Below are 12,882 nucleotides of genomic sequence, written 5' to 3'. Positions count from 1 at the left end.
GGAATAGAATGTGTTTGATGGTAGCTCTAGGTTGTGTAAGTTCAGATGCAGATCATACAGATTCTGTTCTACAGGGTTCACCCCAGTCGACTTCCACAGGTTGAGGTACTCCCTGATACCATGCTGGACATTTGTGTGTAGAGCAACTTTGGTGTAAAGTTTTTTCATGACACCTAAGGGTTGTGTAAGAAGGCTCTTGGGGTAGTTCTCCTTATTCTGAGGAGGAGTAAATCAAGTGGGAATCTGAAGGGGGAGAAGGGGTATGTGGGGTCTCCACTACCTACAGATCAAGTCTTCTCCAAGTCTATGTCTTGCATCCTGTGAGAGCTCCTTTTATGTTTGGAGTACTTTGGTTTCAATTTCATATTTCCTTTCTGGGTGGCTCCAGAGGGTCTGGTGTAAACCTCTCTGTTCCCTTAGACCTGCGCTCCACTGGGCTCAAGGGTGGATGTTGATCCAGAAAAGCAGGTGTCACCAACAGGGTTAGAACTGTCCCATCCTCTCTAGAATTGAAGCATGGTTGGATCCGAGCAGCTGTCAAAATCTAAGGGCTTGGAGTGCCCAAATCTGAGTCGGTTCCATGATGGAATTGGATCAGACAAGCTTGGTGCGCTCAAAGTTGAGTGATGATTCCGGATCCAAGATCATGATGGCTGGTGGTGTCAGATCTGGTCAATCTGCTAGCTCTGCAAGAGCAGAGGATTTAGCTGATTTAGCAGATAGGCTAGTTGCAGCTGACAGTACCTGGTCCCATAAAATGGCCTTGAGCCTAGTAGCTCTTTCACTTTGGCCTTAGGGGTGAAGCTCTGGCAATGTTTGCACAGGCTAACACATACCTGTTGTAATTTTTGTATTGCACTGAGTGTATTTCTTAAATAAGGCTTTCTCATCCATTCTGACCATCTATTTCTCTATTTTCTCCCAGGCGATGAAAGAAATCAACATAGGATTGTTGTGAAGAACCTCTCCAACCAGGAGCAAAAGATCTGAGGGTTGGGGCTGTTCTGGCAGGAAACAGGCTGCGCATATACTCTGGTTGGAGGCAGAGGGCTCATAGAGGACATTTTAGCTGAAGAACCCACCCATCAGCAGGCTTGCACATGCACAATCCCACGTGAGACTGCACAGAAGACTGACAATGAACTTTCAAAAGTCAAAGTCATCATTTGTTTCTGCCCAAGAATAATTAATGTTTTTGCATTATGCAACACAAACATGATAGAACATCAACAGGGAAAGTGGATGGATTTGGTCAATAATGATGATGATTATGATGATTCCGCCTTTCTTACTGAGATACATGCTGAAGCTGTATCCTCTTAAGCTGCTACAGAGTGAGGCTTCCCCATGCCCATAGTTATAGACAGACCTTTATATGGAAGTTATTTTTATAGCAGTAATACTTGCAAAGAGAGAGGGAGGAGGATCCAGCACAGCACTTCCAAGGGCACAAGGACTTCTGTCTGTGGAGTACAACTCCTGAAATCTTGCTCCTAAGGGTGAGCCTACTCACCCCTGCCATGAGCAGAATTTCAGGGTCCATTTTGGGCTACTGCAGGATGTGGAGCCAAGGCTACACTCTGCAGGTGGAAATCATTGTGCCTGTGGGAACAGGCTGTTGATCGATCCCAATATAGTATGTACTTCCCTTACAAAAATCCAGACACAGAGAAGACTGTTGATACGCTATATTTACCACGTGCTAAGAATGCTATATAACATACCTTGAATGTGTATGTGCTCTCTGTTTCAAAAGAACTTAATTATTTTCTATGGCGGTCACTAGGACATTTTTACCTTTCAGAGCATCACTTGCTAGTTCCTTATCAGATGGAGGCAAATCTGATTCAGAACAACCTTAACCACGTTCATTCACTAAAGGATGATTTTACCAATGATAAGCAAGGGCAAGATTAGCTTATCACACTCTCTCTTCTCTTCTTCACGAATTGTGCTTGTGATTGATTCTCAAGATCTCTTGCTCCTGAAGGCAGAGACTGAGCTTAGCAGGGAAATTATGTGTTAGTTTTATGAAACAATAAGTCTTTGAAATAAAAAATTCCATGGGAAAAAAAATAACTGGAAATTTTTCTGGAAAATTTCTGTCCCACATCTCTGCTTGAGCCCCGTATTTTATGTTACCTCTTGGGAAAACTCAACAGACTCATAAGGTGTCAGATGACACAACAGGCTGAAAGAGGAAAAGCAAAGAGCTGACGAGGACAAACTGTCATTATTAGTCCAGCAATGCTGATCAATACTGACAGTATTCAAATTCTAAGAAGTTGAACTTGCATTACTCACAAGTAAGTAGCTCCTCCAGAGCATCTGCACTGGTGTAGTAAGGAAGTGAGCCAAGTGATTTAGTTCCTACAGTGGCAGGATAGAAGGTTTGTGCACTTTTTAGAAGCTTGCTGTTACAGAAATTGCATGATTTAATACATTAGTTCACAAATCCCTGACAGTCAATGGAGTGGAGCATATCTGAAATAGCAATCCCATCTTAATGAGGACATATTGCCCCATAGTTCAATGCAGCTTACATTTCAGCAACAGGGCTGCATGGAAGTGGGTTTCTACAAGTGTGCCTCTTTCTTAGCCCTTGACTTGGATGGCCCAGGCTAGTTCCCAGAAATGCAAAGAATAAATCAACTTCTAGAATTACTCTAGACTCAGAATAATTTTGGCAGGAGATATCAGCAGAAACTCCTGATTGCCATTCAGAAACCTTCGAAGAGGCCCGTAAACACTAGCATGCATCAATATCATCAACAATTCAGATGCTGAACACAAAATGAAGGTAATTACAATGGGAACAAATGCAGCAAATTACTGAGTGTGTTCATCCCCTTCTCTCTTCCATGGCAAACCAAGTCCAAAGAGAGGTCTTCAGGTAGCTCCAATTAGCTGTGGCATCTGAATAAGGGCGCCTTAATAAACTGAAATTATTTTTTCCTTGTTGCTGCAGTTAGGGATTTGGGTTACAGTAAATAAACTAACGTAAGTTTATTAAGACATCTGCATTTGGATGTCACAACTAACTGTCCTACATCTCTTCAGTGGGACAGTCTCAACATGATGAACAAAGAGCAGTAGGGAGGGAAAGCACAAGTCCAGCAGTTAATCAGATATATAACTATTATGAATAAACTCCAATATGAATTAAGTCATAGCTAAACTGGCATGACTTAATATATTTGAAATATAACTAGGACATTGATTGTATTCTTAAGAGCTTTTTGTGATTTTGTAAAAATGTTAGTTACAATTTAAACTAATCTTTGATAAAAACAAAAGTTACAGAAAATAAACATGGGATACACCCACATCTGTGTATAAGAATTTGGAATAAAACAAGCAGAGAAGAGCCATATATGCTGAATCTCTAATTCAAAACAAAACAGGGACAAACTCTTTGTACGTTAGATGTCTGGAGACTTCAAGATGAGAAGTACCATTTTCAGGCAGGAACTAAGAGTCTCTACTCGCGTAGAGGCATGTGTCTATCAAGTGTTGGGAGATGCAATGTTATCCGGGAAGCATAGTTTTGAAAGACAGAGCCGGCGGAGATCGCTCCTGAAGAGACAGATTCTCTCATAGCCCTCCGCTGCCTCTGGCATGCCGGACTGTCTCCCCTTCCAGACCTTTTACCCTGCTGTCCTCGCTGCTCAAAATTTTGAATTAACCAATCCGTTCAAAAGCAGGACGGGAGTCATATACTAAAAGATGGACTACTTAAAACATGGTTTCAATGCAAAATAGGCTGAACCCACCAATTCTGCCACTGATATCACCAATAAATGCCCATTTTGACACTGCCACCAGAAATAGAACTGATTAGTTCAGCTATGAATCTATGATTGATAAGCAAGGAAATGTCAAAACTTGGCAAGAAATTCAAGCACAAGGAAAAAATATTCCATGGTTGTTGTATTACCAAATGGTATCAAGGTTCAAAGAACAATTTCTTAAAGAAGGCAGCAGGCTAAGGAAAAAAACAGAATTTGAATCACCAATAAGTAGAGATTTGAAGCATTTGTTAGGGAAAATTTACAAAATTTTACTGCAACACCACACAGAAATAGAACAAGTTAAAATCTGTATGCTAAAATGGATGAAAAACTTTGGAGAAACCATCCTGATGAACCAATGGGAAGATCTATGGATTAAAGATATTAAATTTACAGATTGTCAGTTATTAAGAGAGAACTGGTATAAAATGTTTTTTTAGATGGTACACTACTGCCAAAGACATTGCGAGAATTAGTAAGGACTATAATGGACAGTGTTGGAAATGTCAATACACGGACACATTTTATCATATGTGGTGGCCATGTAAGAAAGCATGGAAATATTGGATAAAGATACATGAAGTGATGCAGAAGATTTTCAAGCTCAGGTTTAAGCTAAATCCAAAAAATATGCTATTAAACATTTTACCAAATAATGATACAAAAGAACAGGGAGACTTTTTCCGGTACATGGTGACAGTAGCAAGAGCATTATATGCAGCAAAATGGAAAGCAGATCTATGCCCTGACACGTCAGAGTGAATAGACAAGATCTACGAAAATGCATCTATGGCACAATTAACTTCTTAGGTGCATAGCTGTATTTTGCTGTATTTTGGAAAAAATGGAAAGATTTCATTGATTACTTAGGTTAAAACTAAGATAAATTAACTTGATACAAAGATAAAAATACAAAACACAGGAGAAATGATTAATTAAAAAATGTTGATACTAAAGTCTGGGTATAAGCAACTAAGGAGAGGGAATGAGAGCTATTATATAATTTAGCTGTGCTGTTATATATTTCGAATGTATCTTTCTATTAGTTTAATTTAACTTTAAATGTAGTGCCTCTATATTTTTATATGCACTTTCTACTGTTATATCTTTTCTTTTTAAATAAAATTTATTTTAAAAAACCTTTGAATTAACCAAGTCTTGGCAGGGCAAAGGCTCCAGAAGGGAAGATGCCAGAGGCAGCGGAGGGCTGTGAGAGAATCCATCCCCTCTGGAGCGATTGCTGGCTCTGTTATTTAGAACTAAACTTCCTGGCTAACATTGCATCTCCCAACATGTGAAGAACACGTGAAAATGTATTGCGTAGAAAAACTCTTAGTTCAAAGAATACATTTAAAGCCATAGGGTTAGATCCCTACTTCCCATCTTTCTTTGTTCCTACAATGACACACCTTGAAATCTGGGACTTATGCTTCAGATGCCTGACACATTTATCTGCTCAAGCATATTTGGCACCTCTACAAAAAAGCCCATGTTAAGATGCAACATACCATAGTTGAACATTAAGTAAATAAGACTGTCAGGATCTTCTGCCTCACATATTTCTTTTTGTTGAACATGGCTCAATAGTTAAAAGACTTCCACTTTCATTGCAAGCCATTATCTTCAAAACAGAATTAAATTAGTTTGGAATTGTTTGGGGAAACAAAAAAACATCGTTTGTGGTTCAGACCTAAGAGAAATATATGGAAGTCTCACTGAGCTACATTCAAGAAACAGATGAGATGGAGGGCGTATTTAAGCCTAAAGATCTCCTAGGCATGTTCATGTAAGAAACTGCTTGTTGTGTCTGAACCATGCCAATTCAGTTTGTTTTATGTTGTAACAGATCAAGATGGGTAGCCATGTTAGTCTATCTATAGTAGTAGAAAAGAGCAAGAGTCCTGTAGCACCTATAAGACTCACCAGGGCTCATTTTGAGGGGAACGCACAGGAACGCAGTTCCGGTAGTTCTCCAAAGAGGTCACATGTCAGGTGGCCCCATCCACCTGATTTTCGGCCATTTTGGGCCCATTGTGGCCTGGATTGGGGCCGAAACAGCCAGGATAGGTGATGTCAGGGGGTGCGGCATATGCAAACCAGTCATGCTAATGACACACTTCCAGTGATGTCAAGGGGTGTGGCATGTGCTAATGAGTTATGCTAATTAGCATGAGTTCCTGTAGCTCTTTTTCTACGAAATGGCCCCTGAGACTAACTAAATTTGTGGTAGGGTATGAGCTTTCATGAGCTTTTGTGAGAAGAAGTAAGCTGTGACTCAGGAAAGCTCAAACCCTACCACAAATTTTGTTAGTCTTATAGGTCCAACTGGACTCTTGCTCTTTTCTACTCTGTTGTAATAGATGTTGAAATGTTTATCTGGCCCATGGGATGGCAGTGATAGAGCCTGCTTGGTGGAATATAAATACGATAAAATAAAAATAAATAAAATAGAAGAGGCTTTTTAATCATTAGAAGTGGCACACATTTTGTGTGTTTTATGTGCCATCAAGCTGTTTCCAACATATGATCACCCTCTGAATTAATGACCTCCAAAAAAATCCTTATTCTGGAAAGAAGAACCACCAACTCTTGCATTTGACTTCTTGAGAAATAATATACACAGGCTGAAACGGATAAGTGTACTTTTCAGCAGGCATTCTGATTAAACTATGTATACCTGTATGCATCCATTGCAGTCCGTCTGTAACTATGGTTTAGTAGTTTAAAGCATTTAGCACTAACACAGTACCTCCACACATCACTGCCTTTAGAGAACATGGATGAGCGGATGACCTCAGGAGCCATCCAAGCATATGTTCCAGCTGCACTCATTTTGGTTGTCTTATGCCATTCCCTGGCTAAGCCAAAATCTGTGATCTTCAAGTTCTTGTTGCTCAGGTCTCCATTTTCTATCTTCTCAAGTATCAATACTGGAGCAGAGGGAAGGGAAAAAATTAAATGTATATATATATAGAAAATATAAATTATATGCCAAAGAAAAAACAGTTACCCATCTTTTAAAATCTACTGCAAGGGAGAAGAGTCAAATCTAGCTGTACATGCATATGATGATGAGTATAAAGATGCTCACTGGATCAACACTTGAGCCAATAGGATCCCAACCAGCATCCCTAACAACCACTATACCAGACTGAGAACTAAGACAAGCAGCAAAGTAGCTGATAAGTAGATTATTATTCCTAATAATCTTCAGGGCACAAAAACAGATTCTCCCAAGCAGGAGCAAAGACTATATTCTTAAACTGCAAGCTTACTGGCAAAGTTTACAACTTTACACTTAAGTTTCTAATATTAAAGAAATAAGAGAAAACTCAGATTTGTTATTAAGAAAGGAAGCAGGGCCCATTATTCTGCTTTGCTTTTGGAGTAATAGAGACTTTTATTTTTCTACTGTCTACCTACTCAAGGAAACGCTCTCCAGCCAATTAAGTTTGACAACTGCAATAAGAACTAAAGTATACAGTGCCCAAGCCAGTTAGGGCTTTCTGTACTAAAACATAGTGTCTTGAGTTGTACCCAAAAAGCTATAGGAATCCACTGCAATACTGATGTAATGTGTTCCTGGCAACCCACTTTTTCAGAAGGCAGGTTGCCAAGCTATGCACCAGATGCAACTTGAGAAGAATCATCATGGGAAACCTTATCCAGCAGGGAGACTAATAGTACAATCCTAAACAGAGCTACTCCAGTCTAAGCCCATCGTGCTTAGGACACCAGCAAAGTAGAGGCACAAAAAGAGACAGGGAGAGAGACTTTTGATATACATTTTTTAAAAATTGACGTAGTCACCATTGGGGGGGGGGGAGAACAGAATTTTGTTGGGACTTACTTATATTACATTACACATTCTTCCCCCATTTCTTCTTTTTTAAATTACTTATCCCCACTTAAACCAGGGGAGGTTCCTACTAATGTAGATCAAACCACTGCAAAGAAATAGGATCCTGTCATGTGTCTGGTTTTGCAACCAGAAAATCTAGAAAGAAGCTATTAATTTCAGTACACCTGTAAGTTTTGTGTCATTTACCACGCAAGCAAAGTGAGGCTCAAAATGTTTTACCATATATGGAACAAGAAATGCCAGATGTTCAAGCTGGATTCAGAAAAGGAAGAAGCACTAGTGATCATAATGCAATTTACGATAGTTACTGGAAGAAACCAGAGAATTTCAGAAGAAAATCAGTTAGTGTTTTCTGGATTGCAGCACAGCCTTCGACAGTGTGGATCATGAAAAGCAATGGACTATTTAAAAAGAAATGGGAGTGACACAACATACAACTGTGTTAATGTGCAACCTGTACTCTGGACGACAAGCTGCTCTTAGGACAGAATATATGGAAACAGAATAGTTTCAACTGGCAAGAGTATCAAATAGGGTTCTCATTTCCCCGCTCGGGGCAGGGGATCCCCAATCCCATGCTTTCCCTCCCGCACCCACTTTCTTGGCTGGCGGGGGCGTGCACTCCCTGGGGCACCCCCTCCCTGGGTGACGCAGCGTGTCCCCAGGCGGGGGGCATGCTCCCACGCCAGAAGAGCGGGTGGCAGTGAGAGTAGGTTGCTCTCGCTGCCACCCACTCTTGCCACCACTGCCTGCTCTCGCCGCCATAGCCCACTCTCGCTGCGGTCCCTTTGAGCCAAACAAGAGCTGGCCATGGCAGTGGCAGTGAGCCAAACGAGAGCTGCAGCCGTGGCGAGAGCAGGCCGTGTTGGCGAGGACAAGGGCCCCCTTTTACCTGGGGGCGCTCTTTGACCCCACGTGATGACATCACTCCCAAAAGTGATGTCATCACACGAGCCAGGAGCATGCAGACGTGCATGATAAAAGAAGTGAGGGTGAGTGCCGGCTGCTAATCCCCCGCCAGGAGAGTCCAGGGACTTGGGGATCTTCCATCGAGGGACTCCAGGTCCCTGACAACCCTAGTCTCAAACAATAATATATATGTATTGTCGAAGGCTTTCACGGCCGGAGAACGATGGTTGTTGTGGGTTTTCCAGGCTGTATTGCCGTGGTCTTGGCATTGTAGTTCCTGACGTTTCACCAGCAGCTGTGGCTGGCATCTTCAGAGGTGTAGCACCAAAAGACAGAGATCTCTCAGTGTCACAGTGTGGAAAACACTGCCAACATCTTTTCCACACTGTGACACTGAGAGATCTGTCTTTTGGTGCTACACCTCTGAAGATGCCAGCCACAGCTGCTGGTGAAACGTCAGGAACTACAATGCCAAGACCACGGCAATACAGCCCGGAAAACCCACAACAACCAATAATATATATGTATTCATGCCCTGCCCTGTAAAGCCTATTTGCAGAACATTTGTTTGGCATTCTCTTGGCGATCCATCCTTCCTGCCCAATGTTTTAATTGTTGTTTTTATGTCTTTGTGTGTATTTTAATTCTGGTTTTAAAGATGTGTTCTTTTTGATTGACTTATGTTGGCCAGACTAAAATGCCTTTCCCTCCAATGTCCTTCAAGGGTGATACCAACGAGTCCCCTTTTCAGAAAGACATTGTTTGTGTGGAGCCAACAGCCCAGATACCATCCAGCACATAATTTTGGAATGCTATTTATATGATAAGTTGCAAAGAATGCTGTTTGAGAGGTTGCCAATACATATTGAACACCAGACAATCTATCTTTTTTGTTGTTTTCTGTTAAAGGATAATGATACAGTGATTTGTAAAGTTGTTGCGGAGTTTTTAGTGGGTGTGCTTAAGATTCATACAAGTTTTATATAAATATATTGTCTTCTGATATTTTATGTAATTTTATAGTGACTTGTTTGCTGTCTTAGATCTTTGTATGCCATTAAAGGTATTTGAATGAATTGAATGAATGAATGAATGACTTAATGGTTTTTAAATGTGATTTTATTATATATATATAAATATATATATATACATATTCTTCCAGTAGCAATCAGAGGAAAACTTAATCTATTGTCCCATCCCAGTGAGGTGTAGGCAGTGATCTCTCTTCCTAGTCCCATACTTGCTGCCAAATGCATTGATTGTTCCCAGAAGGCAAAGAGGTAAACAAACAAGCTAGCAAACACTTTTCCCAAGTGTTACCCTTAGGACAACTTTAGAAAGGGAGTAAAAATGTATGTTACTGTCAAAAAAATCATCAAGTTCTGAAGAAAAGATCACTATCATCTCTTTTCCCAGCCCAATAGGGAACATAAATTAAAATTTCAGTAGGAAATGCTTTAAGTCTTAGAGGTTAAAAAAAATGACCTCACTTTAAAATAGTGCCCTATGCTCCAATGAATTTATATTTCTTTACAGTAGAGAAACACATAAGCACAACTAAGACAAACATTCTTACCAAGGTTAAAAGAGATTTAACATTCCAACAGCCAACATATCCAATAAGTGTACTGGAATCTCAAGGAGGGCAGATTCACTAAAATTTATTCTTGCTATTTTAAATTAGTTCCAATGAGGCTGTTCAGTAGTTCAATTTAGACCAAGTCAAAACATGGGTTGGTGTTAAGCAAGGTAAGCTTTAGGCTCATATACTCTCCAATATCCTAGTCTGACATTCTAACCATTACCTCACTGGGCCTGGAACTTAAAGTTTCCCCAAACCATAGCTAGTTCCGCTTATATACTTCTTACTGTATGCTGTTAAGAGGAAGGGAGAAGTCACAGCACACAAAGGGAAGATGAGGTAGAAACAGGGAAGACGGAAGTACTTTCGTAAGTGTCAAACTTTGGCTACATCTAGAACAACACAGTATAATTTTCTCTTAGGTTAAATTATTATTTCCAGTCAGTCTAGCAACATTTCTCACAATGCTTTTTAAGGTGACAATTTACTCAACTGATCATACAAATTGCGGAAGTTTCAGTAACATCCTTTTTGTACTTTTTGCAACATGTTTTGCCTCCAGGCACTTATCAAAGAAATCTCAAGCTTTCCAGAAAGTGCAAAAATTTTGCTTAAACAAGTTGAAACTAAGCATAACTTGAATAACTCATTCAAATGAAGACAGTACTAAAAGATCATTTATCTCTCTAGTATAGTACTGTCTACTGTCTCCTGGGTCCCTGGGAGAAAGGTCTGTCCCAACGCTTTTTACCAGAGAGCCTTTAACTGGAAATACTAGGGGGGCATACCTGGATGAATTTACTGGAGGAACATGTGCTCTACTACTAAGCAACAGCCCTTCCACAGAAACAATGGAGTTTTTAAAGTGACTGAATATTAATTTTTAATAACTATATGCTACATATCCATGATTTGTAGCCAACAAAATGACAATTTGTATACAGTTCTTTTTCTAATCCCCTCCTAATCCACTTCATGCTGATTGCTTGTTCTCCTATGCAAAATGCACTTAAAAACTCCTCAATGGTACATTTCGCACTCAGTTTTTAGACCGCGTTTGTACCTGTTCCACATCCCATGTTTGCAAGGTTTTCACACTTAAAAGCAGTCATGGGATGCAGTCCCGCTTTTTGTCCGCTGTATCCCCGATTTTTCCCCCTGCGGACATACCCCGATGTTTTTTTAAGTTCGCTGCCGACTGGCAGCTGGCCCGCATTTTGCTAATGTGAACACTTTTGCCCCCTTTTTGCTTCTCTCCCCCCCTCTCCTTTTCCCTGGGAGCTGATTGGTTTGTGCAGAATTAACCACTCCCACCCTCCTCAGCTCTCTGAACTCCTTGTCCACCATTTTTTTTAGTAAAGCGAGCTGAGGGTCATAAGGCTGCTTCTTCGTTGGATTCCTTCCTCCCGGTATGCATGCTCTTTTATTTTTTTTCAAAGCCAGGAATGATTCCTAAGCTTGCTGCTAATTCCCTGCTAGCTTTAAAAGCAAGGAAAGTGTTAAATAGCTGCTTTCTCCTTCCTCCCTTAGGGTATACACACACATTCTTTTTTTTTTTAAAGACAAGAATGGGTTGCAAAGTTGTAATGTTCCTGCACTTTCTTCCTGGCTTTAAAAGCAAGGAAAGAATTAAATGGCTGCTTTTCCCTCCCTCCCAGGCATGTTTCAGACTTTGCCAAAGAGGGGGAAAAACCCAAGCATTTTGCACAGCCCTTTGGAAACAAGCCTCTGCTTCCTGGGAGGAGATGAATTGGCAGCATTTTAACCCTTTCCTGGCTTGATTTAAAAAAATGAGAGTGGTGCATGTTTTCCTCCAGAACTCTGCCACCAATTGTCTCTCCAGTGGGCAGGGGACAGCCCAATCAGCAAAAAGGGGGGAAGGGTTCCAACATTGCAACGTTAGTATGCATGCTCAATTTTTTTTAAAAAAGTGTGACGTGAATTGCAAGGCTCCAAAAGCCCAAAATTGCACCGAGGTTTTGAAATGAAGCACAGACACCAAATCGAAATTGCAGTGGACAGTGCGAAATGAACAGGTGCAATGCCGAAGCCACTGCGATCGGGGCGAATGCTCATAAATAGCGGTTTAAACCGTAAGTGCAAAAAGGGCCAATGTCCTGAACATATTATAGAAGAAGAAAGAAGGCAAATCCAAATGAAAGTTGCTTTTCTCCTCTACTACTTATCTAGGGTACCTGACTGTCAAGGAAAACAAACAAGTGTCTTAGGGCACCTTAAAAACAAAATTTTATTCCAGTTTAAGCTTTTATGTACTACAGCCCATTTCTTCAGATGAGCCTACTTCTCACAAAAGTCTCACAAAGCCGTTCAAAATCTGTCCTGTGCGTCTTCATTTGTTCCCTTCTTCTTGCAGCTATTTTACAAGAGTAAGATCTGGGTCCAATAGCACCTTAAAGACCACCTAGATTTCCAAGATAGGAACTTTTGAGAATCATATCCTATCTTAAACGTTCATACCCTGGAAATCTAGTTGGTCCTTAAGGTGCTGTTGGACCCAGATCTTATTCTCTGACTGCAGACCAACATGGCTACCCACCAGAAACTGTTTTACAAGATATCCCATATTTTCATTGCTCAAGTAGACATTTAGCTACCAAATGCTATTATAAACCTAATTTATCTGTTCCCATTTTAAATTCTATACCGAAAATATCCAGGGATCATAGATATAAAATTATCACAGAACTTAGCAGATTCATAGCAGCTATTTCAAACAT

General features: G+C 40.5%; 1 protein-coding gene across 1 annotated transcript in view; it reads right to left on the bottom strand.

The window, feature by feature from the left end:
- Window positions 1–12,882, bottom strand: part of MAP3K9 (mitogen-activated protein kinase kinase kinase 9) — a 90,263-nt gene that overhangs the window by 63,447 nt on the left and 13,934 nt on the right. Inside the window, exon 3 of the mRNA XM_054971609.1 lies at window positions 6,541–6,721. Within this exon, the coding sequence (XP_054827584.1) occupies window positions 6,541–6,721 (181 nt within the window). The remainder of the gene's footprint in view (window positions 1–6,540; window positions 6,722–12,882) is intronic.

The sequence above is a fragment of the Eublepharis macularius genome, chromosome 2 (genome assembly GCF_028583425.1).
Source record: "Eublepharis macularius isolate TG4126 chromosome 2, MPM_Emac_v1.0, whole genome shotgun sequence".
Lineage (NCBI taxonomy): Eukaryota > Metazoa > Chordata > Lepidosauria > Squamata > Eublepharidae > Eublepharis > Eublepharis macularius.
Note: the sequence above shows the minus strand (reverse complement) of the source record. Positions and strands in the feature narration are given on the sequence as shown.